General features: G+C 40.2%; 2 protein-coding genes across 4 annotated transcripts in view; one reads left to right on the forward strand and one right to left on the reverse strand.

Moving 5' to 3' along the window:
- Nucleotides 1-3,367: 3,367 nt before the first annotated feature.
- SMIM20 (small integral membrane protein 20) lies at nt 3,368-9,591 on the reverse strand. Of its 2 annotated transcripts, none has more exons than XM_071556684.1 (3): nt 8,740-9,310; nt 5,027-5,083; nt 3,368-3,743 (listed from the first exon to the last, which is right to left on the reverse strand). In XM_071556684.1, exons 1-3 carry the CDS (start codon nt 8,846-8,848, stop codon nt 3,706-3,708), a joined length of 204 nt encoding a protein of 67 aa, XP_071412785.1. In that variant the 5' UTR covers nt 8,849-9,310; the 3' UTR covers nt 3,368-3,705. The 2 variants fall into 2 exon arrangements, 1 of the variants encoding a protein (XP_071412785.1); XR_011697939.1 differs by lacking the exons at nt 3,368-3,743; nt 5,027-5,083 and adding exons at nt 8,162-8,175; nt 8,478-8,580 and having other exon boundaries at nt 8,740-9,591.
- Nucleotides 8,930-27,843, forward strand: part of SEL1L3 (SEL1L family member 3) — a 35,027-nt gene continuing 16,113 nt past the window's right edge. Inside the window, exons 1-13 of one of the 2 annotated variants that reach the window (XM_071556682.1) lie at nt 8,930-9,473; nt 13,133-13,700; nt 15,272-15,398; nt 18,118-18,239; nt 19,566-19,681; nt 20,417-20,472; nt 21,468-21,600; nt 22,180-22,312; nt 23,038-23,184; nt 23,587-23,798; nt 25,359-25,538; nt 26,622-26,741; nt 27,378-27,518. In XM_071556682.1, coding sequence (XP_071412783.1) covers nt 9,417-9,473; nt 13,133-13,700; nt 15,272-15,398; nt 18,118-18,239; nt 19,566-19,681; nt 20,417-20,472; nt 21,468-21,600; nt 22,180-22,312; nt 23,038-23,184; nt 23,587-23,798; nt 25,359-25,538; nt 26,622-26,741; nt 27,378-27,518 — 2,112 coding nt within the window. In that variant the 5' untranslated portion in view covers nt 8,930-9,416. The remainder of the gene's footprint in view (nt 9,474-13,132; nt 13,701-15,271; nt 15,399-18,117; nt 18,240-19,565; nt 19,682-20,416; nt 20,473-21,467; nt 21,601-22,179; nt 22,313-23,037; nt 23,185-23,586; nt 23,799-25,358; nt 25,539-26,621; nt 26,742-27,377; nt 27,519-27,843) is intronic. The other variant, XM_071556683.1, reaches the window with a different exon arrangement.

Consider the following 27,843-nt stretch of genomic DNA (forward strand, 5'->3'; position numbering starts at 1 on the left):
CTGAAGTGTTTGTACTTGAGGGTTTCATTGCATCTTTAACAATCCATAATGCTTCAAAACTAAGCTGTGTTGAGACCAAAATGCCAGATTTTCTTTCTGTGGAAAAATTTTTAATGATTTCAAAACATCAGCACACAAGAGGCCTAAACTTCATGCAGCCAGTTTCTGTTCAGATGTCAAAGCACTGCTTAAAACTTTTCTTCAGTCCTTCAAAGGCTGAACTTACATTTGCTGTTCATAAATAAATAGGCTAGAATAAATAGGCAAAAAGTATTCATATTACAGAATAATGGCTTTAAAAATATTCTGAGAAGGCATTTCTATCAAATGTTTTGTCTCAACCTTACAATCAGAACAAACAGAATAGGTTGATCAAAACTAGCAAATCTAGTTCCTCTGCAAAAGGCGGGCATAGGCCCTTCCAATTACTAAAAATCACATAAAATTATGTGTAATTATAAATACATTTTTGTGTGATTGTGTTAAAAAATAATAGCTGTTGGAGCCTACAAAAATAGCAAAAAAATCTTACTTCCAGGTAAAGTAAGAGTTCTGGAGAGCACACTTTGCTATACTGAACTTTATCTGTCATGGGATAGCTGGGAGGAGGAGAGGCTTCTCTCCAGCATCCACGAGCAGAACAAAGCAGTCTCAAAGCCATCTGCAGAATTAGGACTTATCACATGAGAACTGGGCAAGTCTCCAGGCAACAAGCAAATGCCAGAGCAATCAGAAAATTTCAGGGTAAATTCTGGATAATTGTTGCAGTACATTCCTTGTTGATTTAACAGTTTTATCCAGACAGAATAGCAAAGCTCCGAAAAGGACATTCGCTATCCTGATGTTTTAAAGCTGTGGCCACGCAGCTCACTTTATTAGGTGGAACACAGTGAGTGGCAAGTGATCATCATTAAAACCAATATACACCATTTTCAGAGTTCAGATTCACTTCATCAGTACTCAATGGGTAAGAACTGCTGTAAATTCTGTACAGGCAATTACAAAACTCGCCAAGTTCTTCTGCACCAGAATGAAATAGAGGTCATGACCAACTGACATATATGGTTCTATAAATGCTAAATAACAGAGTTCAGGTTACTCAAATGTTTTGCAGCAGTTAAGTACGATGAAAACAAAAGGCTCAGCTCTGCCACAACCACTGTTCTGAAATCATCTAACATTTTTCTAGGGCAGATCCAGACTCAGCAAAGTAAACGAGTAGCAAAGATTGTCTTACCTCCTAATTCCTTGATTTTCAGCTTTATTCTTCTTTTCCTAACAAACAGTGAATCAGTTTTGTGACAATGTTGTTCTGTGCTATGTAGCAAAACTTCAAATGGAAAGAGGATTCATTTAGATGAGATATGAGGAAGAAATTCTTCACTGTGAAGGTGCTGAAGCACTGGAATAGTTGCCCAGAGGAGTTCTGGATGCCCAATCCCCTGGAAGTGTTAAAGGCCAGGTTGGATTGGCCTTCGAGCCACCTGGTTTAGAGGAAGGTGTCCCAGCTCATGGCGGGGAGGTTGGAAATAGATTTAGGTGCCCTCCAAACCAAACCAATCTGTGATCCCTTCAGTAAATGTGTGCACTCATTCTGGCTCCAACCATGATGCAAAATCATCTGAGAATTCAAAGGAATCAAATACAGCCACATTCTCCCAGCAAGCAAACTATAATTCTCATGCTTAGTGATAATAGAAGACTAAATAAAAATGTAAACTCAGAGGAAGAAAGGTGTGTCTGAGTGGGAGAGTAATGAGGACAGATAGAAATGGAATAGCAAGTAACAGAATGGCAACTTGAAAATGAATGCTATAAACATTGTGTCTCCCATCTGTTGTCCCAGTAAAACAGTATGATGTAAAAAAAAAAATACTAACTAACATCTGCTAACTTTACAAATAACACTCACTGTGCATATATTCTTCAAAACATATAGGATCCAGCAATGGTCTTTAAAATGTTATGTATCATAATGAAGTGCTAAAATTAATTTAGAAAAAGAATATAGTATATTCAAGCTAAACATACATGCTACCTGACCTGTACTCAAGAACAGTATTTCTTAGGTTATAGACTTTAACCATAGAGTCCTAGAATATCCAGTTGGAAGGGACCCACAAGGACAATTGAGTCCAACTCCTGGTCCTGCACAGGATACCCCAAGCATCACATCATGTGCCTGAGAGCATTGTACAAAAGCTTCCTGAACTCTGTCAGGCTTGGTGCTATGACCACTTCCCTGGGAAGCCTGCTCCAGTGCCCATGGATAGCTTGTATGGGTTATAGACTATTTCTTTCTGAAACCTGAAAACACATAGTTTATTCAAAACCTATTATTAGACAGACATTCAGTTCGGGCGAAGATTTTCAAAAGGGGCCTTTACTTGCCTTTTCCAATGATCACTATACTCATCATGAGAAAGTGCTTTTTAAAAATGAGTCTTTGAAACATCTGCTTTTCAACCCCAACATCTGATGTTAAACCTTCCATGTCAGGTGTCCCTGTACAGATTTCAGCAGCAAAGAAGGTGGGCTACAGGAGTTACCCACTGTGGCCATAGGCAGCTCCAGCTGGATCTGCAAGAGCTCCCACACTGCAAGACACGGCTCAGCCCAGCAGACACGTGAGTAGCACCTTTGTGAAAACATCCACACAAGCAGAGGAATGAGGGCAAATTAATGAGGAACAGCAGGTGAACACCAGAGTCAGAAAAGAAGGTAGAGGAGGAGGTGCTCTGGGCACCAGAGACATTAGTCCCTTGCAGCCCATGGAGACCCACCGCAGCTGGGTATTTCCTGAAGGAATTTCAACTCATGAAAAGCCCACAAAAGAGCTGGAGAAAGATGGGAGGAGTAAGGAGCAGAAGAAATGTTCAGAACCGACTGTAACTCCCCCACCCATGACTCGGGGGAGGAAACAGGAATCAGAAGTGAAGTTGATCATGGAAAAAGGGAGGCAATAAGATGATGTTGGTTTTTTGTTTCTCACTATCCAAATCTATTTTAACTGGCAATAAACTACATTAATTTTCTCCAAACTGAGTCTGTTTCACCTGCTAAAGTAACTGCTAAGCAATTTGTCTGTGTTTATCCAGACCCACAACTTTTGTCATTTTGTTTACTCCCTCTGTTCTGTTGAAGAGCAGGAGTAAGAATGGCCAGGGGGACACCTGGCAGGTGGCCAAGGTACCTCCCACATCCACTTGCAAAACACATGAAAAAAGTACACATTAGTTTAAAAATTTTAATGTACAAATTTACACTATCCATGTTGCATTTTATGTACTGATCTCTCTCATTATATACTTCTACCACATTTTCATCATAAAACCACAGAAAGTAACTTTCAAACTAAGGAGGAAACTGCAGCATCTACATAATTTATTCCATTCACAATTTATTCTACAAGTGTTCACAGATTAAAAAAATCCTTTTCCCTTTTCTCAAGGAAATAAATATTTCACTTCTATACTCAACACTCATTCAGCTCTCTGTTAGTCTGTGAGCTATGCACCAGCATCCTCTGTCAAAATAAGCATGTTTTCATCTCTTGGGATTCCAATCAGTAGCCTTTGTTGCTCCTCATGTGCCACATGGCATATTCAGAATTCTTCTCCAGCGACACCCTTCACATTCCAGTGAAAGAAGAAGCTGCTGAAGGTGTCCATCTCTTCAGTTTTGCAATACACCCAGCCACCAATATTACTTTCTTCCAAATGGATCAGACCACACTTTTAACCCTACAAATCAAGTATGAGAATACCAGCAGATCAGAATTAGAACATTGAAGAAAAAAGAATAGGTCTGCTACTCAATCCTTGTGTATTAAACAGTAAAAGAATCCAAAAATTTCTGTACTTAACTCACAACTCTGCTTAAGCTTGCAAAAATATGTAAAATACAACCTCATTTTGATCTTAAGCTTCTGAAAATCTATCACACTTAAAGGTAAGGTGCTCTAATATTGTTGGATCAATCATCTAGAATTCCACCTTGCACTTAAATTTGTCTAGATTTTCAACTAATGAATCTTGTAACTTCTCATCAGCAGCTAAATTTAGATGAAAAATATACTGAGGACAACTGCTCACCAAGCACCTGCAACTTAGATAAATGAGCCAGTCCAGTCCTCTTGAATGTTTAGTAAAAAAGACAGGTTTACCAGACTTCTATTTCACAATACCCTTCCTATTCCTCTTCAGCATTTCATCACTTCCCAGGAAAGCAAGTCTTGCACTAATGATTTAACAGATATGTGTAATAAGGACATGGCTTTAATTCTATTTGATTTTTCACTGCTGCTGGTGTTAGGCTTTTTCAAAAATAGGAATAAATTACCCTTTACATACTCAGATATTACCTGTTTCATCAAGATAAGCACTCTCAAGTCGTTAATCAAGAAGTGCCAACCTTGCATAATGAACGGCCATTTCATTTGCCATTATGAAAGAGTGAACTATCAAGGACAGTCTGCCATACTTGAATTTTACCTCCCTCATATGCTTTTCTACGCCTTCCACTGGCAACAGCGGAGATCAAAAAGCTGTTAGCATGGCATTCCAAATTTTTCACTATGTGTAGTGGATTTCAGCACAGCCATCCCCCCATGAGGCTGGAAGGCACTGCCAAAGTGCTCATAAACTGTGTTCCAGCTGAGTTGTAAAGCAGTAGTCCACAAAACTAGGGTGAAACAATGTCCTTTACTGCTACAGCTCAGCCCACCCATGGCTCTTGTTTGCTTTGAGCTGGTTAGGAAGTGGAAACTGCCATCTATTTAAGAAATTGTGAAGATAAAGAAACTCTGCAACTTATTTGGCCAGTTATGACAATTTAAACTAAGTTTCATTAAAACAATAATTTTCCAGTGAAGAATTAGCCTGAAAAAATAATTTCATGTCAAGTTTATTACATATGTTTTCTTTGAATGTATTCTTCACTCCATTACTTAAATCATATAACCATTCAGGCCTTACGTCAAGAGGGTCTTTAAAACAATCAACGTAAACACACGAATCAAGTTTACCTCCAGGCTGAATATCCTCTTGAACAATACCAGCTCGGTTTATTGACTGTTCTTTCTCTGGAAAACAGAACAGAAAGGATATTACTAAAAAAAAAATCGGATATCTTGATTCCACCCAATAAAGAATAATCTTGAAAAATTTGTTAATTTTAGATCATACACAGTAAAATTCTGTTGAGTATCCACCTACACAATGCAAATGCAGCATTCCCACTTCACTTAGAAACTAACGCCTAGTCTGTTTTGAGAGACTACAAACAATAAGATAATAATCTTAAAACAATGATATTGTTTAATAAAAGATGCCAAAATACTTGCCATGATTCCAGCACACCAAGAATGACTAGCACTTTTATGAGCTATCACTTATATGCTTAACAAAGAACTATTCAGAAGATTTTTTCCCAGAATGAGTGATCTCCATTTTCAGGCCCTGAGAGATCTTGCAAGTAGATTCCATGACAGCATCTATGAAATTAGTGCTTATAAACTTTGTGAATTTCAGTATCAGAGGGATCTTTTTCCATAAATTGGGCCTGTCTCAGGCTTTTCTTTTTTCTATAAAAGCTTCAACCATTTCCAAGAAGAGAAATGGATAAAACTACACTATTTTCCCTTATCATATGCCCCTCCTTTTCTTTCACTTGCAGTTCAGCACTTCTCTGTGGTACTTTGGAGCAGTAAATCAAAGCTCAGCTGGATTGGCCTTTTGCCCACACCACTGAACTTCTGAAGCCTTTAAAAGATTGCAGGGTGCTCATTCTCAGTGGAAGCTCAGAACTAAGCTCACCTTAAAACTGAAATTTTTCAGCATCCTAACCCCCTGGGAATGCAGTGACACTACATGTTATCAGGCTACCTAGGTACAAGCCTAATGCTACTGGAGACTAGCAGGAATAGCACAGTAATTGATTCTCTTTGCAAGGGGGCAGGCACTAGAGGCAAATGCTGCTTCTCCAGCTCTGTTCACTGAGCACTGTAATTCCATTCCATCCTTTTTAGCAGACAAAATCTCAGGGAACTTTCTAATTTTAAAGGAAAAGGTACAAAGCCCTGACCATAAGAACAGAATAGATCAGGGCAAGGTATGAGACTTACTGTAGGACACGGAGGAGAAAGACACTTAGTCTTAAGTGGAAGTTAAGATCAGAAGAGAGGTAGGAACCAAAACGGGAATCAGTCTGAGAGGTCTAGGAACATACTTGGGTTGAACAGAAAGAGCTGTTAACTACCATGGGAAGGAAACCAGTGCATAGAAGTAATAGATGAGAAATATACACATAACACACAGAACAGTCAATAGGGAGACTGGTGTGAGGCCTGCAAACAACTTGGGAAAGAGCTAACCCAGAAAAAGGATGACAAGGAAGAGGCAGTCTTTATGAGAGGACAGCCATCTCACAGGATTGGGAAGAAGCCAAGTCTCACAATTCAGATAATCACAAAATTGGTGAAAATGCCCCAAGCAAAAGCTTTCAAACCACTGTTTTAATTAACCCATGGGAAAAAGGTCTGTGTTCAAGGCCTCAAAGTTTCATCACTGCCACAAAACTGTCTCACATGAGAAAACAGTCTTAGAGCTAGATACAGTCATGAAAATACCAGAAATATCAAGACCACAAACTGAGGTACTAAACCCCTACAAAATTGTAACATTTCTGTATGAAATAAGATCAAACGCCTTTACGCACAATTTATGGTTCATATTAACAATTTGATTACATACAGTTTTTCCAAATACCTTCCATTTGATTTGTTAAACTCCTAGGAAGTCCTCTGAAGATGCATGAGAACTGTGCAGAAAAGCCTTCTTTGTGAACACTAATGTACCTTATTTGTGTAGAATTTGGGAGATACACAAGAAGAACAAGATTGAAGAAAGAAAAGATAGCATTTCATGTTTACACAGGTGAATGTCTCTCCAGATAATTAAAATCCATTCTTGCCTTTTGTGTGATTACTATGTGATGCTAATGAAAATGTCCAACTTTCGGGACCCAGCATCCCAAAATACAGAAATACTCAGTATTCACCCCCAGATCAAGGCAACAGAGGGTGGGAGCTTCTATATAAGTTGTCATACAGCTTATCAGACTGTACTCTGAAAAATCCTTTGTACCCCAAAGGTTAAAGACTTCCACTCAAGTACTGCAACAGTGAACTTCCATGTTCTTGCCTAAAGGATTATGACAACAAGTTCTTGTGCTTCTCTCCTACTGCAGCGATGAGCATTAAGGGAAGTACATAGGAAATGAATAAAGGTGAGATCAGAGGAGAGTTTAGGAAGCATATAATAAGTAAAGCTTAGCATAAGCTATCAAATTGCAAGTTTACACACTTTTTAACAACTCATTTTATTTCCTAAATAGAGATTAAAAAATCCCTAACCTAATAGGGAACATCTGCTCATGCAATTCACAAACACAAAAGAGGATGTGGTCCGAGGATGTGGTCCACTAGTTCTGTCCTTTTCTTGATGCTGAGCCACACTCCTAATATAGTATTTTTGGAAAGTACAGCAGAAGCAAAATGAACTAATAAGGTTTTTAAGGGCATAGCTTCCTTAAATAAGAACTTGCTTGCAAGTTAAATTTTATTTCAGCTTTGATGCAGTAAGTTCATTATCCTTTTCCTTTTTTTCTTCTTCCTAGAAATCTTCTGTTGTCTTGGCAGATTAACCACATTCATCTTCCAAGTATCACCAACAGCTTGCTTAGTTTCATAATTAAAGCAAGGGGTCAGGGCTTGTTCCACCAGAACTTCCCTGTTTCCTTGGGCAGTATTTCATGTAAGTTGAGGAGTAACAGGTGCTCCCTCTACCACTCCAGCAGGATGGAGTGCCACCTGGAGCTGCTGAGGCTTCACACCTGAAGCTGCAGGTGCCTTTGAGAGCTCCCTGGATAGGCAGTTGTGGGCTTTTGGAAGTTTTTCGTGTTTCTGACAGAAGAGTGAGGTTTCCACCAGGAGTCAGTTTCAGCGGCTCTGTAGACTGAGACCAGGTCTAGGAAATCATCCCAACCCGTAAAAAACCTGTTATTATGTTTTAAGTTAGATTTTCGATCGTAGCTAGAGAACAAAGCTCAGCTTACCAAATAATTGAATAGTTTTGAGTTGGAAGAGACCTTTACAGATCATCTGGTCCGACACCCCTGCAATGGTGAGGGACATCTTCAACAAGATCAAGTGGCTCAGAGCCCGTCCCACCTGACCTTGATCATCTCCAGGGATGGGGCATGTACTGCTTTTGGACAACCTGTTCCAGTGTTTCACCATGAAAAACGTCTTCCTCCTATCTACTCTGTATTCACCCTCTTTTAGTTTACAGCCATCACCTCTTGTCCTATCGCAAAAAAAGTCTGCCCCTATCTTTCTTATGAGCCCTCTTCAAGTGTTGAAATGCTGCTCTAAAGTCTCTCCGGAGCCTTCTTTTCTTCAGGCGGAACAACCTTACCTCTTTCAGCCTTTCCTCCCAGGAGAGGTGGCTCGGATCTCAACTTTAACTGCATCTCAATCCTCTACAGTACAGCTGAAGGGCCTTCATCACGCGCTGGCTACTGCCATGAAACAAGAGTACTGCGAGTTTTATTATTTCGGGTTTGGGGTACATCCTAAGCGAGCAGAAAGCCCTCGGGAGTCACTGCCGAGCGCCACCCCCGGTCCTCCCCCGGTCCGGCACACTCCGGGCCCGGCCCAGTTCCCCCGCAGGCACTCACTGTACTCCTCCGGCAGCAGCAGCGGCCGCAGGTAAATGGGGTAAAAGGCAGCTCCCACCACGGCCGCGAAGGCAGCGAAGATGCCGATGGTGCGGGACAGCCGCGCCATGGCCCGGGCGGTCACGGCGCTGCCCTTCCGGGACACGCGGGAATGAGCGGGCCCGGCCCGCGGAAGCAGCGCCCCCGCGCGGCGGGCGGGGTGCGGTGCGGGGCCGGGGCCAGGGCCGGGGCCGGGGCCGCTCCCGCCGCGCTGTGAGCGCAGCCCGGGCAGTGCGGAGCGATGAGCCCCGCTCCCGCCGCGCCGCCCTAGGGCCGCCGCAGGGAGCCGCTCCGGGCCGCGGCCGCGCTGGCAGCGCCGCACCGAGGCGCCAGGGCGGGGAGGAGGACGGCGGGGGCCGCCCCGCGGGGGTCCCGCCCGGGCGCGCCGCTGCCGGGACAGCGCCCGGTACCTCTGGGACGGGGCTGCGCGGGGCTCAGGGGAGCGCAGCAGCGCGGCCGCGGCTCGGCTGCCGTCCGGCCCGGCCCCTCCGCACCTGCGGCGGTGTCGCGGGGCCCTGCCCGGCCCGGCCCGGCCCGGCCCTGCCCGGCCCCTCCTCCAGGAAGCCGGATCTGCCGCATCCTTGTCGCCGAGCCGGTCCCGCACTCCCGTCCGCGGTGGGCACCGCCGCGGCAGCAGCATGCGGCCCCCGGCCGAGCCCCGCCGCCCCAGTGCGCTCCTCGTCCTCCTCCTCACGGTGAGTGCCGCCGGCCCCGCACCTGCCCCGCACCTGTCCGGCGGTCGCGGGGGGTCTCGGCCGGGCGGGGCCGCGGGGAGGGAGCCGAGGCCGTTGTCCGGGTGCGCCGGGTCTCGGTGCCGGGGCCAGTGTGATCCAGCTGGGAACGCCGAGTCGTCACATCCAAGTGTTAAAAAGCTTTCTGTCCTGGGTGGCGTTAAATTTCTGGGGTGGAAAGAAAGGGCTTGTCTCCGACATGTGGCAGGTGAACCACTGAGCGTGGTGCTTTGTGGCGTATGGAAACAGCCGCGTTTTAGGGGCGGCTGCTGAGCTATTAGTATTTTATGCTGCTAAACAAAAGCTCCGGTTAAAAGCTTTGTATTCCTCCACTATATTGGTGCTGATTGATTGCCCCTTTGTCGTGTTGTCTCTTCACACATGTTAAAATGTAGCAAGGCGTGTCAGGTGTTCGCAGGTAAAGGACTGCAGTTATCTTCAGACCAGTGCAAACCTGCAGTTTCATGGGGTTATGTGGAATTTCTGCGGGAGTGAACACGGAGGGCCCTGCTGAGATCTGACTCCAGCGAGTGGAAGAATGGTTTCTCAATCGTTTCTGTATTATTACACTACAGAAAATGTTCAGTTTCTTAACACTTGTGATTGCCTCCCACAATGATTTTTATCCTAACATCTGGTGGGGTGACTTGGCTTAATTCATTCAAATTTAGCAGGCTTTAAGAAAAGAAAAAAACTTTTACAACTATTGTGGCTATGTTGTCCCACACAACAAAGCCTTTATGTCTGCCTTATTGAACTCTGCCTGCCTCATGGTAATATTTTGAATCAGCGTGGCTGAACTCTCTACTATGCTGGGAAACTTTCGTTCTTAAGTCTCCTAATCATGCTCAATGTGCAGTGCTTTCAGCCTTGCTCGATGTAGTCAGAGGTGATGCACAATTAGCTCTGCCTTGTGTGATATACCAGGCAGGGAAGAGCTAGGATTCTTCATCCAAGAGGAACATTTGGATGATGGGCACACTATGCGTTGCACCAGGGAGCACTTTGTAAGAGGCGATCAGGTGGTAACAGAGACTCAGCCGTGGTCTGGGAGTTTTTGGTCTGTGATCACTCCCATGGCTCTGTTGGTGTGGGGTTGCTCAGGGTTCTTTGCGCCATGCTCTTTACTGGATGAGCCTCCTGAAGTGTCTGTTAGGGTAGTGTAACAGCGGACCCAAATATGCTTCATGCCTTTTGGCAGCACACGCCTCAGGTAATACCCAGGGACTGACAAAATACAAAAGTCCCTTGAGTAACTCTCCAGAAGTCATTTATCAGAACAGGCACTAAGACCAGCAGGGCTGCAGCTAACCTTATGTATCAGCAGTCATGATGCATGGTGTTTAAGTGCTCTAGGAACATCATGGAAATTGTTCTACAAGGAACTGGCTTTGGGCTGCAGAGCTTGCTGCCTTGGGATCCCCCACCACAAAATTTCTGCCCAGTCACTGGAAATCAGATGGCCATATTCATACACTGCTGCATCTTTGCTAATGAACTGTGCCAAACCCAAACTGTCTTTACTGGAGGCCAGTTCCCATATCTCTGTATTGGATAATCTGAGAAAACTGAGCACTAGCTTGGTGTATTTTGACAGTTAATGTGGTAAGCACAAGGTGGTACTGCAATGCTTTGTAGTGTCTACCTGACAGACTTTTCCATTTTGTGATAACCATGTGGCATTGCTTTCCTAATACATTACCATCTGCCTCATGACACAGGCCCCATATCACAAGGGTTAAGCTCTTTACAAGTACTTTTTATTGTAAGATCAAGAAATATGAATTGTAACCATCAGCTACAAGAGGTTTAGGATAATTTGTTCTTGCTGCTATGTGCTTTTAATGCTTTTAGAAGTATCAATAACCAAAGAAAAGGTTCCCTCATCAGCTTTTTTCTCAGTATGTGTGCATGCATGTCATTCCAGGATATGGTGGACACCATACTGTGTATTTCAATGGGCACCATCCTTTTCAGTATGCATCCTTTTTACAGAATCTATAGTGTGGGAAACAAGGCACAGAGAGGAAGGCTGTCACTCTGATGACGGTACCTATTGTAGAAAGCCTAAATACTGACATTATGGAGCGTTTTACCTTTTTTATAGCATTTTATTTGTTCAAAGTGTATATCTTGGTGCTTACATATGTTTATCAGTGTTCAGCATCACTGCACATCTCACTTCCAGTGTCTCTTGTCAGGCACAAGAAGATAAAGAGCACTTGATTTCACTGCTGGAAAGTGGTTTAAGTGACAAGTTTAGAAGACCTAGAACCACTAAATAAATGTAGTCATCTAGATTACCCATCTGCTATCAATGATATTGAGCTTTCTCATCCAAAAGTTCCCTTATTCAGTTATGTCTTCCAGTGTCTGCCCTAAATAAAGTCAAAGTCTTGAAGCAAACAGTCCCCTTTATGTTGTGTTTGACTGGCAACCCCAGGGCTGTTCTATGCCTTTAAGAAGGCAGGGAACTGGGGGAAAACCAGCATTTGATCACATCCAAAATCCTCATCTGTAGGATGAGGAAGTAGTACAGGTAAACTTCTGATTTTTCCGAATATTTACATCTTCACAGGTTTTATAGGCATGATGTTTTTTCAGTGTAGCTCTCAAGGGATGTCAACTTAAGAAATACTCTTAAGAAATGAAGAGCAAGATAGTTTATCATTTGGGGCTTTTACTGATCCCCATATTGGATCATGGGCAAGGTCTTGTCATTCAGGTGGTGGACAGCACAGGATTTCTATGATTAGAAACGTGCTAATGATTATTCCAAAGCTTTTAAATATTTTGAGAATCCCAGTGAAAAAGCTGTCAATCCAAGATAGGTATCCAAGATAAAATCAATCTGTTTTGTTTAAGCTTAGCAAAGTTAAAAGTTACCCGAGACAGATCTCATTTTAAGCAATCTTAACAATCAGCTTCCTTGGTAATCCTAAGTGGCAATTCTGAATATTTTAGCCAGACCAGGGGACCTGACAGAAGTGCCATGCTGGTGGCTGGCCCTCTGAGCTGAGTAATCCCTAGTATCCTTGGCAGTGCATCAAGCCGGATGCTGACTGCAGGGCAGAAAGAAAAGAAGCTGTTTGAAGCCTTAGAGACAAGAACTTCAGGATGGAGGATAATCCTGGTGTATGTCCAAGCACTCTCTCTCAAAGTATATTACAGTGTGCATAGCTGTGGAGAGCGAAAGCTGCACAAATGCAGCCTGTTGTCTTGCTGCTCATATTTCCAAATGCATCTTCAGGATAGGAACACTGCAAAAAAAAGCCCCTAAGCACTTCATGAACATTAGTTCATTCTCAGGAAACTGTTTTGAGCTGCCTTGGTTGTTATTCTGCCCTTCAGATATCTGCATGACAGGTAGCAACTCCGTGTACATTCCTTAGGCCTGGTCCTAGGAACATGTGTAAATATCATGACGTGTAAGTTGCTATCTTAGACCAGATTCTGCTTCCGTAAGGACTGAACGATACACCCTGTAAATACAGTTTGTTTGTAGAGGCATGTGTAACTTTGAGAACTTGATGTCGGGGATATGAGTTGATGTGAGTATATGAGTAATCATGTAAACTTAGATTCTCTGACTAACATGTTTGTGGTTTGGGTTTTTTTTCCAGAACTTTGTGCCATCCTTTGGAAAAGAGACATCACAGACAACAGCAGTTACTCCACAGTTTGAGAAAAACATGGATTATGTGGACTTTATCCATTTAAATATTTTAGAAAAGAAAGTTCTTAACAATTCTGCGGTTTCAGTTCAGTATTTATGTTCTAAGCCTTGTATTGTCCACTTGGAAGCAGTAGCTTCCTCTGAGTTCAAGACTGGTGTACCAGTGTATAGAAGGAGATGGAAGGACGAGAAGAACCTTTATGTTAGCAGAACACGACAAGTACACTTGAAATTTCCGAGCATCATGGTTTACAGAGATGATTATATCATCAGGAACTCAATAATAGTGCATAGTGTGATATTGTATGCATGGATTAGTCACAAATCAGCCAGCAACTATGACGATGAGCAGCATGAAGACTATCAGTCTGCAGTTGCCAAGAATTACACATTTTTAGAGGCAGTTCCGCCTTTTGAGCGGCCGTATAAGGACCACAAAGTTTGTCTTCCGTGGGGTGCTGATTATTTGTGGATGCTTCAGGCAAACAGGATACCTCAGTGCCCTCATGAAAGTGGTAGGTGTGATGTTACCTTTTTTTCACCAGGGAAACTAATGGGACACAAATAAGCTGTTAAGAAGTGTCTGGTAGTAAATAGTAAATGTGAGATAGAATGGTTTACTTAGGAAACATTGTTTAACATGTTAGCTTCATAACTGTAAGGTTATGTTGCAAACAACTGAAGCCATCAAGGCCTCCAGCTTGTTTCATCACAGCCAGCCTGATGATTTGTAGCAGTATGGCCTTCTATTTTCTAAGTGTACTCAAGCAACTTCAGTCAAACCCCACTGATGTCAGTGGACATCATTCCTTTGCCTTCAGAGAGAGTTGTTTGTCCCTTCCTGCATTATTTCAGAGTCAGTTCTGCAGTTCATGTATACACAGTTCTCACACAGATAGTCTACTTCTGCTTTAGATGATGGCCTTACACTCAGAAAGATATTTAAAAGACTTTATAGTGCACTAAACTTTATAATGCATCTTCCTCCCCGTCACGCCAAAACCATTATGGACTACTGTTTTAAGAAAAAAATTAATAGTTTTAAATAAAAAAATCATGTCATGCCAACTGTATAGATTATTGAAACTCCTAACTCTGCTTTCTAGATTTTTTGAGTTCTGACTTCTTTTTCTGCCTGCCTACCTCTAGCTTTACTCCTGCTGGCAATTTTTTACCTTCAATGCATACTCAAAACAGAACTTAAAAGAGAAAAGATGATTTGTTTCTAAGTGATTCTCTTCTAGAAAATCCCACAATGGTATTTATGTCATTTATTTTGACTACCTTGGCATGGAAATGCTCTGAAGAAGAAGAGGGAAACAATGATGTTGGTTCCTTCAGCGACTTTCTAAAATACTTGCTGAGACAGCATGTCTTATCTGACCACACTGTGAAACATCTGTGTAACCTAATTCTATTACAGATGAAATCAGTATAACAGAAAATAGGAGGAAATAACATTTCAATTTTGTTTCTTAAAATAAGCTTGTGACAAGTTCCTCAGGGTTTGCTTTATTTTGTTGTTTTGTTGGTGGGGGGTTGTTTTTGGTTTTTTATTGATTTTGGAGTTTTTCTAAGCAAGCTGCTGATAGGTATATCATGGCTTTGAAGAATTTTCTCCTGGTTCTTGGAAGGGGTGTCTTTATCTCTTTTATTACAGGATTGTCTGTATCAGTTAAGAAGAGAATCTATCCATACATACAATATAGAGAGGTGCAAATGAAGACCAAGTCCCAGAGCAGTGGGGTAATGTCACATAGACATAACCAAAGATGAAATTAGATTTAAGCAAATTACATAAATGAAGGTTTCTTCCTTACTAACTGCTTTTTTAATATCTTAGGTTTAAATGAGCCTGTTCTTTCCCTGCTTCTAATACCGGCTGGAAATGGACTCATTTCACTTTCCATGCGTTATTTGGTCCAAGACTGTAATGTATTTATTTAATAACATCAAGTGAACTTGTGCTTAAGGACTTATTGAGGATCTGTGTTAATTTTTTATCTGTTTAAATCTTTGACTTAAATGTTTAATTGGTTATCAGTGCTTCTTGGGTGGCAAGATTAAGAAAGATTTTATTTTGCAGATGGGGTCCAGATTCTCGAATTTATATATGCTTCCAGTGGAGAAAAAACAGGAATCGTGAAGAGATTTGAACAATTTGAAAACAGAGAACTTGAGACAGCCAGGCAGCATCAGATTGATTATCCCATGTAAGTATAGGCAAATAATTGAACTGGACTGTACTTGGTTATTGAAGGCTATAGAATTGTTTAAACCCTTGGACTATACCAAAAATTGAAGGAATGCTGCCTACTAATTGGAGAAAGGGTGCAAAAGGAATCTAGTTAGCAGTTCCTTGTGATCTCTGTTTTTGATGGGATTAAGCTGAACCTCGGAAAGGTACTTGGAGTACATGTTAGTGTGGTGATGCCAATCGTTGGTGTAACTGGGTTAGGTACAGTTAGGAGGGTGAGTTAGCTGCTATGTACTGTCATGATCTGACTGCTTTCTCAGGACTAGCTGGCCTGGAGTTTTCTGCATTACAAACAGATCTGCATTTGAACATTGTTTGCAGACCAAGTGCAGAGTATGGTTTCTTGCAAGGCCAAGCAGCAGCTTTATCCCCATAAATTCACACTCTACTTTATTTTGCAGATGACAAGCCTTTAGTGATAGACTCCTCTGCCTAAATGTGTCTTTCAGCTTGAGCTTACTCTATTTCCTTCTACCATTGCTGTGTAAACTATCCTTCTTAGACAGCAGTAAAACTCCTTAGCCCCTATGCACTGTTCAGTTACAGAGGAATCGCTCTTAGAAGATCATCTCGCTCTACTCTTCTCCTCGTTCCCAAAACTGTCATGACTCTTCAGTCGTATTTTGCAACTTCAGAGGAAAAGAGATATATAAATATACCTCCCTTCCACCAGATGCTTTTACCCTGACAACGTTATTACAGAAGTAGGAAATGATTGGAACTAGAACTTGCTCGTTTGCATTTGGTCTATGACCACAAGAAGAGTGCCAAAGATGACTTGCCAGAGAGCACAGGTTGTGTGCAGATTACTAACCCTCACACTATAGCTCTGAAGCCCTAAGTACAGACCAATTTTTAGCTCCTGGTCTCTTCAGAATGGGTGACAGCCTGCTGCCCTTTGCTCACCAACACAGTTGTATTCTGCTTCTGGCACTGAGGTGCTCCAGCTCTGGCTAAGAATACGTGGCATGAATTTATGCAGCTCTTTACCTGCTCCTCACAGTTTTTGCCTTTGGGTGAAGTCTCCAGTACGTGTTGTGGTTGTGTGACAGCCTGGGGTAGCTCTATTAGGGAAGAGGAAGAGTTTTTCTTCAGTTCTCTGTATGTGATCAGTGGTTCCCCACTACACCAAAAGGTCAATAGAAGCAGATGAATCTAACTGAAGTTACTTGTTTGGGTTCAGTCAGGGTTTTGTAAAGAAAGAGAGCTGGAGATAGACAACTGTTATTTGAGGTGACTACCACTGGACAGCCTGCAGCAAGGATAGACTGGGACTGTACGAGACAGCTCACACTGTTTGGCATTCTGCAGCAATGGGGGATTTGAAATGAGTCAGCATTGTCCCCAGCTCCATCCCAAGAAATGTGTCCAGAACAAATATGGTCTCAGACTGGCAATCAAGGATTAAATGGAGACTGTGGCATTTGAGTTTCCTATATTGGCAGAGATGGAAGATAAAAAAAGTGATATATAAGCATGAATAGTATTTCTGGAAGCACAGAGTTTGCCTGTAGGTCATAACAATCAATATACAAGTGACTGTGATTTACAAAGCCTTCTACCTCACCCGTGTACTACCTCTGGAGGAAATGGTGTTATTAGCTATTTAAAGTATAGTCTCTACAGGGAAAACTTAATCACCCCTGCATTTTTTTCAAACAGGAAAGCAGTGAGACTGACACTGGTTTAGTTTGGGAAAACGTATAAGGTACTCATGTGAAGCAATTTCTTGAGAGAGAAGCAATGCAAGCTGACCCAATGCTTAAGTATTATAAACAAATATTAATTACAGAAATGCAAAAGTAGAGTATCTTCTTCTAAAAGTCACTAAGAAAAGTGAACTGTTTCATCAGATGTGATAATATTTGTAGTGCTTTGCTGGGTTGTACATTGGAGGTATGGGTTTTAAAGTCATTCAGCATTGGCCTAACTGCTATGACAATGTTACAGAAATAAGTGATCAAATTTCCTTTAAGAGCATGGAAGTAGATTTAGTCTGGCACAGAGGAACTCCTTAAAATTAGATATTGTTGTACAAGTTCAGCTTTTAGTGCCTCAGCCAGCTTTGTACAGAAATGTTGAAGCGTTTGGGGTTTTATTTTGCACTGGTCCATAGTTTGCAGAGGCTCCACCTTTATTTATCCTGTGATAGCTCTGTGACAGCTACTAATACAGCTATCTGTGCTATTCAGAGGTTGGATTAATTTTTAACTGCTTCTCCCAAGCACATTTTCACAATTCACTTTCAGTATAGAAGACACAGCTTATAGTTTTTACTGGCGTCAACAATCAGGATGACAAGACCATGCATCTGGAAATTTTGTACTGAAGCCTGCATATGGGAGGTTGGCTCCAAGTTGTCTCAGTTGTGTTTTCAGTTCCTTGTTGATGTGGGATCTGGAAGTAGCTCTGACCCAGCATTCTGGAATTGGTTCAGATAATGCTTCCTTACTGTCTTCTGTCATTACCACAAAAGTCTGCAGTTAAAAGGAGATCAAAGATTCAAGAGTCTTGTGTGGTTGTTCTGAAGTTTTTAACTGTAGAGGATGTGTTCTGTTCTGAAAATTACATGTGTGAAACAGGTTTGCTAAATTAAAGTGAAATACATGCATTTCAAACTATAGAGAGATATTTTTCATCAGGAGTGGATTTTCTGCTTGCTTTTGCTCATGCAGGTTCACCGTTTCAATCTGGCTGTATCTACTCCATCACTGTGAAAAGGATCTGTGTGGTATACTCTATTTTATTGATTCAAAAGAAATGTATGGTACTCCTGCTGTATTTCTAAATGAGGAAGGTAAGGGATATTATTAATAGCTTTCAGAAGGGCTCTAATACAGTCCTTATAGATCTGTATAACATTTATAACTACATATAATCAGACCTATTTTGTGAAACTGATCTCTTGAAAAATGCTTCTTTTTGACTATAGTATCCCAATAGGAGAGTAGTTAATAAATTAATAAGAGAAAACTGAGAAATAGTTGCATAGCATCTAGTCTTGGCTAACTTCAGGAAATGTCTGCTTTGTCAGGAGAATAGACTGAATCTCACAGTCCAGAAACATACACTGGGATTAAACAGTCCTACCTCAGTGAACAATCTTTGTTGTTATTTTTGAACTGTTATTTTACATTGTTCTTAATTCCTATATACATGCTACATGAATTTTTTTTATAATTTGAAGTAGCCTCACAAAAAGTCTTCTAAAAGATGCAAGGTCTTGCCTACATTTCAGGAGTCCTGTGTTCAGGAATCACAGTCTATTTGCCTGATCAGAAAAAAAAAGGTCTTAGTGACTTAACATTTACAGTAGAGGACTGTTCCTTCCAGAAGACAGCTGGGAACTGACTGGCTGGCTCACAGAGGGAAATAAGCATGCAGAGTTTTCAAAGTGCACACCTGGCTTTCTTATAATAAATAGATTTCCCCCCCTTCTTTGCAAGTTTCACAACTGATCTTTTCCCCTCTGTTATTTTTGCTATTTTCATTTTCTCTGTCTTGTAACCAATCTAGATATTTAATTTATCCATTATAAACTGGATGCTTTTCTTTGAAGAACAAACAAAAATGGAAGTTAACAGCTTGATTATGTGATTTGCTTGGACTGATTTTAGGGCCAGTTTTATTCTCAGTGTTAGACTAGATTACCCTACTAGCCTGTTCTGGTCTTAAGAGCTCAGGCCATGAGCTTCTGCAGGTCCTAGTAGTGCAGGGTAGAGTCATTGCGTACTTGATCATTGCACTCATGTGCCACCAGCTGAGCGTTGAGTAGATACCATTGTCTGCTGTTCCCTTCTGTTGTTTACCACAAGTCACATCTGCTTTCTGATGTTTGAGGTCAACTGTGGCAGCCTCCCTGTTTGCCGTATGTTTAGTCTGTTTATCCCTTGGACAGTTGGCTTTCATTTTGGGGTTTCATGTGGGAGCCTGAGCATTAGCATCCAAGTGGAGCACGTGTCTGTGGTTTTCTGTGAGAGCTGATGTATGGCTTGGTGAACATCCACACATCAGTTGATGATGAAGAGGAAAGAATCACTGTGAATAATACATTAGGAAACCCATTATTACTGTTAATGTTTCTGTGGTGTTTATTTACTTCTTCGTCCTTTGTTGCTGTCAGGTTATGTGCATATTCAGATGCATCTCATGAGGGAAGACGACCTTGCAGTGAAAACGAGCTTCAGCCTTCCTCTGAAGCAATGGTTTCGACTGGATCTCTCTTTTAAGGGTGGACAGGTATACTTGCTACCAAATTATAGGATTGAGGCTGAGTTTTGTCTATTTTGATTATGCCTCTGTCTCAGCTGAGACTCAGAGAAATACTGTAATTTATACAAGCTCATATAGCAAAAGAATGAAAAATCTAAAACTAGAAGTTGTTAGGGAACTATCAGAGCATTCAGCTTTGGGAAATCAACTTTGATTGATTGAGTTGGATTGAGTGTACTCTGAGCAAGTTTTCTGATGACCCTAAGCTGTGTGGTGTGGTTGACACAATGGAGGGAAGGAATGCCATTCAAAGGGACCTGGACAGGCTCGTGATGTTCAACAAGTCCAAGTGCAGGGTGCTGCACCTGGGTCAGGGGAATCTCAAGCACAGATGTGGACTGGGCAGAGAGTGGACTGAGAATAGCCCTGAGGTAAAGGACTTGCATCTGTTAATTGGCAAGAATCACAGAATCATTAAGGTTGGGAAAGACCTCCAAGAGCATCGAGTCCAAACTTTGACCAAATACCACCTTGTCAACCAAACCGTAGCACTGAGTGCCACATTCAGTTGTTTCTTGAATACTTCCATGGATGGTGACTTCACCACTTCCATGGGCAGCCTGTTCCAGTGCTTGAAAACCCTTTCAGTGAGGAAATTTTTCCTAATAACCAATCTAAACCTCCCCCAGAGCAACTTGAGGCTGTAATAAATGTACCCTGTAACATTTCTTCTATTATAATTAATATTCTGTATTCTTTTAGATAGAAGTGAGCAGTGTTGGGAAGAATTTGAAGAGACATCATCATCAATCTTTTATGTAAGCAGCATTTCCCCCTTTGTGGAGTAATATGTGTGTATGTGTTCAGATATGGAAAATGGGAGAAGGAGAGCACAAGTTTGTAACTGAGATTCCATTGATTTTCAAAATGTCTGTGGTCTTTTTCCACACTATGCTTTCAAACCCAGTGTGCAGTACTGTGCTTAGTGTGAGTGTGAGCTGAATGTTTTTATTAATGCCAGGAGCTGATTGAGTTAACATGGTGCATGTTCTAGTATTATAGTCTGGTAACACTCAACTAAAAACTGATTGCCAGGTCAGTGGCATTAGGATCAGTCTTCAAATGAAATTTTGGCCATACTGAAGTCAAGTTTTGCTGTTGCTGTGAGCTAGGATTTCACCAGTGAAATTGTTACCTACTTTGCTTTGTTAGAGAGCAAAATTTCTACCAAAAGCATTCTTGCTTTATTCTTTATTCTAAGCAACTGAATATTTTTTAAAAAATGTATCTTCAATTTTTTTCTTTCACTATAATTTTAGATTGACTCTTTCTTGTGTAAATAACTAAAAAAACTCACTGTTAATAAGGAAACTACATAACAGTGAACTGCATGGCAGACTTCAGTGTTGTTCCTTCTCTGCTGTGCTTTACAAACCAGAAACTGAAAATTTGTAGATAAGAACTGTAGGACATAACTTAAATTTTCATATGCTAGTTTTAGAAAAGTACAAGGGAGAAGTGAAATTGAGATCTTTGAGGTTGTGTAATGGTGCATAAAACATCAGAAGATACTTACATTTCAGAAAAATATGTTTAGTTTAATAGGTTTGTAGACAAGGATTTTGTTAAATTTACTCCAAAAATTCTTACACTAAATTGTAGAAGAGATTTTGAGAATAAACAAATGAGAAAAGAAAAAGATACTGGCAATGAGTTTAAGACTGTCAGTTACAGAAATTCTGAGATACTAATTTCTTTTTTTCTTTCACAGTAGCTCTAGATAGTCAGCTCACTTCTTTTCTATGTTCTCAAGTTTTAGGGAAGATTTCTATTATGATGATACTGCTGGATACTTTGTTCTTGGAGGCAGTGGATATGTAAGTGGTATTGAAGCATTCTTTGGACCTGTGAAATACTATCGTCTCAACATGTTGGAAACAGAACAGGTAAGCAAAAGCACTACTTGGAAATATTTAAATATTGGTAGCCAACTGTGGCTGTATTTTTTTTTAAACTGAATTTCTTACCAAGTGATAAACTAGCTATGCAGCATAATAGTATCAAAAAACATATATAATATATGATAACTTTCTGTTGAAATCTTGCAATATTGGTTGCCACTTCAAATGCTGAAAGGTAATACTTTGGGAAGTGAATGCATAAAACAATGTTCATAAATCTATATTTAATAAGGACTTATTTTCAGTGTTGCTTTGTTCCCGGTTTCTGATAATACTGTATTGAACACATTTGATTAATCTATGGTTTTGTTAAATTTGGTGGTTGAAGTCACACGTATTTGGTCAGTTCTGGAAATTCATCCATGATTTTTGGATTATGCTGTTTACAGTCAGTTTATTTTTGCCAGCATCAGGTTGTCTGACACTAACGTGTGATGTGCCAGATAAGCTGATTGTAGCGAATAATCTGTTTCCTTTTGTTATTTGCCTACAATGCCTCTTTGTAGCTGAGCATAGACAACAGATACAGGGGATGCCATTTATCCATCATTTGCCTTTTTATAGATTTCTAATCCTCTTCACGACAAAGACACAGTGGAACAAATTGAACTGTACTACGAGAGATGTATGGACATTCAAGAAATAGTTTCTGAGTACAGATACATTGTAAGGCAAGGCGAAAAAGCACACAGAAGCTGTAAGTTGATCTATGACACAGGAATTTTAAACTGTCATCTTCGGAGACCTCTTTGTTTTCCTTTTAAAAGAATCTGGATATCAATCATCAAAAGTAAACTTAATTTAGCCATAACAAGGAAAAATGCAATTTGAAGAGTTTAGCCTTGTAGCTAAACTGTGGTTTTGTCACTGCAAATACTTTTGTGCCATAGAATACAAACTTTAGTCATCTTGGTATGTCTTCTCTAATAAAACAGGTGCATAAAGGGATAAAGAAATACTTTCAAGCTTACATGTAGGCTATGCAATTGCCTTTCTTCCATTTCATTTTCAAAATGACTCCAAAGGCAAATTTATTTTAAGCCCTTTCCCCAAAATGGATGAGTTTTGAATGTTTCTGCCACAATTGCCTAAGCTTCAGTAATGAACAGGTTTATACCAAAGTACCCACTTTAGTAAAAGAAAAGTAACATAACTTAAATGTGTGCTGAAAACTTGCTTGTGTTTCTAATTAGAAGTCGATTGCATGCATTGTGACCAGAGTATAGAAGAAGAAATCTTACTGTAATTGTAAGCGGCCTGTGCTCGCTGTGTGAGTTTTTAGTACTGCTTTGTGTTAAGAATGTGCTCATCTTATCCATGACTTTTTAGTTTACTCTAGAAATGTCTATTTTTCTACCAGAAGCTTGTTTTCAAGGCTGGCAAAGTTCAACTTTCATGTCTTAAATATGTTGTTTTCTCTAGGTTACTATGAAAACTATTATTTGGAACTGATTCACAAATATGGAGAAATATCCAAATGCAATGCCTTCATGTGGGGAAAAGAGCTCAGGGAAAAGTACCACACTTTGTTCAAACTGTTGCAAGAGATAGATTTCAGTAGTCCAGATGGTAATTACTTTTTTTTTTAATTTTTCTTAAATAACTCCACAATATATGTTAAATGTAATTTAGTATCCTTTGACTTCAGTTCATGTGTTACACATTTTTTTTTCCCTCTCAGCTAACTTAGTAAAGGAGTGCCATGTGACTTATATGTTGATCATGCTGTGGATGAAAGGAATCATAGAAATACCCTTATGTTTTTAGTGGTTAGTTACTTTGAGACAGTCCTTTGGCTTTTTATTCACCCTTCCTGTTCAATAATACCTTGTATTTTGGTTGTCTGCATTGAGAGTACCATTCAGCATGGGAAATAACAGAATATGTCTCTGTCCCATTAACTTAAAGAGGGGAAATTGGTTCCCAATTTTAAGTCTTGTAATAACTGCACATCCCATGTTTTATTTTTATTGTTGCAAGATGGAAGTGATACAGTTGTAGAAGTTGGCCGGAGGATATTTGAGAAGGTTGTGAAAGGTCTGTCCAGTGCCAATGGCCTCAGCAATATGGGCTCCTCTGTCCCTCTCCTGATGGATTCCAGTTGTTGTGGATACCATAAGGCTTCCTATTTCCTTGCAGTTATATTTGAAACAGGACTTGGTGTGTCTGTCGATCGTATAAAGGTAGTATATTTAATATGTTTGGTTATGTCTGTGAAATTAATTATTTTTAAAGGCAATTTAGAAATGGGATGAATTTGTGATCTATTGAATTAAAAAAAATTAAAATGGCCTCCAGATCCAGGCAGTGGTTGAAGGGATTCCCCAGTAAATCTACTCATAAATAACTTAATTGCAGTGATGTCTTTATGAAATCTTGATGGTCAGAATCTTTATCCTACTCATCCAGAACAAGGAAAGTAATGGTTTAGTAAGACCTAAAAATGGTGGTAAAGGGAACAACATAGAATATACAGCTTTCCCTAGTCACTGTAGAGCTAGGGTGAGGTAATAGCCCTTGAGGCACTCACGGTCTTTTGTAGATGGGTAGCAAAAAAGTCTTACCTCAGGCAAATCTCCTAAAGTAGAAAGGCTGCATGGTAAAGTCAGAAAAGTTCCATTTTAGTGTGCAAAAATTTGGCATGACTACATTACGGTCAAATGGTTAAGGGTAATCAAAATAGAACAGTTTGCTTTTGGGAAAAAACTCTGTGCTTCAGCTGAGCAACTGCAGAGTATGTGAACTCCTGACCTTTTAGGCAGGTTGCAAATAACTGAAATGTTTCCATGCGATTCTGTTTCAAGGTCAAATAAAGGGAAGGTATTTATATGTCAGAGGAAGAGGGCAACACTAAAATTGCCAACAGATATTTCATTGTGATAGAATAGTATAATATAAAACACACATAAAAAGTAGCAGATCTGCCTGTTGTGGTTACAGGACACTAATTTGGAAGAATCTCTGAGAGGCCCATCAGAGACCAAGCTTACCTGCAATTTCTCAAACACAAGAAACCTTAGACAGGAACCTTTTTTATATCCTAATCAGGGAATATACCTAGAGGTAATTGTGGGGGCTAAGTCACTGGATCTGCTTCAGATAGTGTAGGAAGTAATTTAATATCCGGCAGGGATGGGACACCATTGTCTTTAAATCTGTGCAGGTGAGAAATAATAGTAGTGCTGAAAATATTTTTTGGGCAAATGTGCGGTACATAGACCAATTAACATGTATCTTAAGGGAGATTTGTGCTGAAGCCTTATCAGCCACAGGTGCCATCCTGCTAGTCCTGGTGCCATCCTACTAGTCCTATCAGATCCCCAGGGTAAGGTTCTCAAGGGCTATTTGTTAACTTCCATATGTTTCTACTGAATTCAATGTGAAAACCCGAACTGGCATCAGTGGGACTAGTTAAATCACTGTTGGGTATAAAAAGTGTCAGAGTATAAACAACAACACTGTAATAAAATTACATTAAAAAACTGCTTCACACTAAATGGTGGCAGAATAAGCTCAACACTTAAAAAGTATTTAGAGTCTAGTTTTTCATTCAAGTCTTTCTATACATAGATAAGACATTTTCACTATCTAAGTGCTGTTCTTCTTTCTGTAACTATGTTTACATGGTGTAGCTAGTATACAGCTACCAGTATGAACACTCTGTTCCCTGTAAATCTGAAAAGTGGTAAACTTGTGGGATGTGCAGTGAATTCACTCTTGTTTATGCCTGCTGATTTTTTCAGGGTCTGCTGTATAGTTTGGTTGGTGCTCAGGGGAATGAGAGACTTGCTGTGATGAATCTTGGTTATAAACATTACCAAGGCATTAATAACTATCCACTTGATTTGGAGCTGTCGTATGCTTATTACAGTAATATTGCAATAAAGACATCGCTGGATCAACACAATATAAAAGGAGAACAGGTAAAAGAGTTATAAGTGTATCTGAATTTGTTTTCCTGTGCAAATTATTTTTCACATATTGATATTAATTATGTGGCCAGAACATTTTTGTCTTGATTTACAAATATTAGCTCATCTGATTTTTGTCCTTGCCCATGGCAGGGATGTTGGACTAAATTATCTTTAAAAGTTCCTTTCAACCCAAATCATTCTATGGTTTGATGATCGTTATGAAATTCCCCAAATCATATGTAGGTATCATTACTGTATTTCCTAGCAAGGGGGAATCAAAATCAAAACTAGGTTCACATCCTCATAATTGCCTACATGCCTATCTTTCATTAAAGTTTCAGCTGTTATTCTTGGACCCTATAATTGGATGTGTTTATTAAGCAACTGATCTGCTGTTTCAATAGTCAAACATCATGAAGTTCATGCAAATGATGAATTGTCATCTCCATACTTACACCTTTCCTAAGGCAAATGTAATGACTTGGCTGTTAAATAGTTATCTGATAAAGTTACAATAAAATTATTTTAGAATCAGCTGCTAAACAGGAGGTAACACAACTTTGTCTGTAAAGAATACTCAAGGTAGGTTAGTGCCAGAATCCTGACTTACCAGAATGATTATTGTGCAAAAAATAGATGTTAATTGCTGAAATAAAAATCAGCAAACATACCATAAAGTTCTATGGAGCAGGTCTTCATCAAGCTTTCTGCCAGCCTTTTTTTATCTTTTAAAAGAGATTTCCATAGAAAAAGTCTTGAAAGGCTTAAATACATCTCTTTGTCATTATTAAGTGCCTTTAAAACTAAAAGATGGATTGGGTTGGGGTTTTTTTCAGTTGTTGGCAGCTTGGTATGTCTTTCCAGTGTAGTGGACTTGCAGTTTGTACTGTAACAAAGCAGTAAATTGTTTTTACACTGAATGTAAGAACAGTTCTTAATACACTGGCCAGCAGAGGAGTGATGAGAATTTAAAAACCCAGAACTGATCATGAATTTTTAGGGATAAGCAAGAAATGGACAACATTTTCATTTTGGTACGAGATGTGTAAATTCATTTTGTAATATTTTTTTTTCTATTCACCTACGCTTCAGGCATTTGTTGAAACTATAAGACTGATGGATGATGAACTGCTAAAAGCTCAAACAAAAGAAAATGGTGATGTCTTTATGTGGTTAAAACATGAAGCAACAAGAGGAAATGCAGCCGCCCAGGTATAAAGTAATAAATTTCCTCTTTCTTGGTTTTAGACACACATCGGGTATGTACATCTATAGGATTAGTAGGAAAGTTGTGGAAGGGAGTGAAGCACATAGACATTTTCTCTTTCCATCCAGAATTGCTTCTTTTTTATGAGCTTGAACTATTTCCCTTGTTTCTGTCTGATAATATCCAGTAATGATGCAGAAGCTTAACAATGATGCAAGGCAAAAGGGAGAAGTTGTCAGGTCTTGGCAACCTCCTTCTCTGGTCACTTGCCCTTGGTTTGTGTTTGATACAGTGCAATTACTGCTGCTGATCTGAGACCAGCAGCAATATGTGTAATACCAAGCCATTTACATGCATCGAATCTGTCTTTATCACTTATTTCTGTACTTAATCAGTGCAGACTTCTGTGCCACTGACAGCTGTAAAAATGACCCAGCTGTAGATTTAATATCAGTACATTCCACCACTGGGAAGCTCTCTGAATATTTCTGATAACCAAGGGTTTTCCAACTGTTGAGGAACTCTAACTACATATTCTTCATACATTTTAAAATGTATCTAAGCCTGCAAAAGTCTGCTCCTGCAATTTCAGTTTCAATACTAGCATGTATAACATTACTACTTATGTTGTTTTCTTTTAGCAACGGTTGGCTCAGATGCTGTTTTGGGGCCAACAAGGAGTGGCAAAAAATCCTGAAGCTGCAATAGAATGGTATGCCAAGGGTGCAACAGAAACAGAAGATCCAGTGTTAATATACGATTATGCCATTGTGTTATTTAAGGTAAGTCACGTTTCATGTTTTCACTTCAAAGTAATCATTCCTATGATATGATGTTTCTAAGTTATCTGCAGTGACACACTGGAAGAGTGTATACAAGTGGTTCCAGATTTACTCTGAAAATCAATCAATAAATAAGAAGCTAATATTGATTTTTACCAGAAAGGCACAAAAAATTTTAAAAAGAGAATCATAGAACCATAGAATTGATTGGGTTGGAAAAGACCTCCAAGATCATCGAGTCCAACCCTTGGTCCAACTCTAGTCCATTTACTAGTTCATGGCACTCAGTGCCACGTCCAATCTGCGTTTAAAAATCTCTAGGAAT

This window comes from Pithys albifrons, chromosome 5 (genome assembly GCF_047495875.1).
Source record: "Pithys albifrons albifrons isolate INPA30051 chromosome 5, PitAlb_v1, whole genome shotgun sequence".
Classification (NCBI taxonomy): Eukaryota; Metazoa; Chordata; class Aves; order Passeriformes; family Thamnophilidae; genus Pithys; species Pithys albifrons.

Bases quoted from the DNA above. Each gene is read 5' to 3' on its own strand.
- SMIM20 (XM_071556684.1), bottom strand. From the start codon at position 8,848: ATGGCGCGGCTGTCCCGCACCATCGGCATCTTCGCTGCCTTCGCGGCC. The intron at 5,084-8,739 runs GTGAGTGCCTGC...TCTGTTTTCCAG, and splicing joins GCTGCTGCCGGAGGAGTACA to AGAAAGAACAGTCAATAAAC. The intron at 3,744-5,026 runs GTAAACTTGATT...CTTGATTTGTAG, and splicing joins AGAGGATATTCAGCCTGGAG to GGTTAAAAGTGTGGTCTGAT.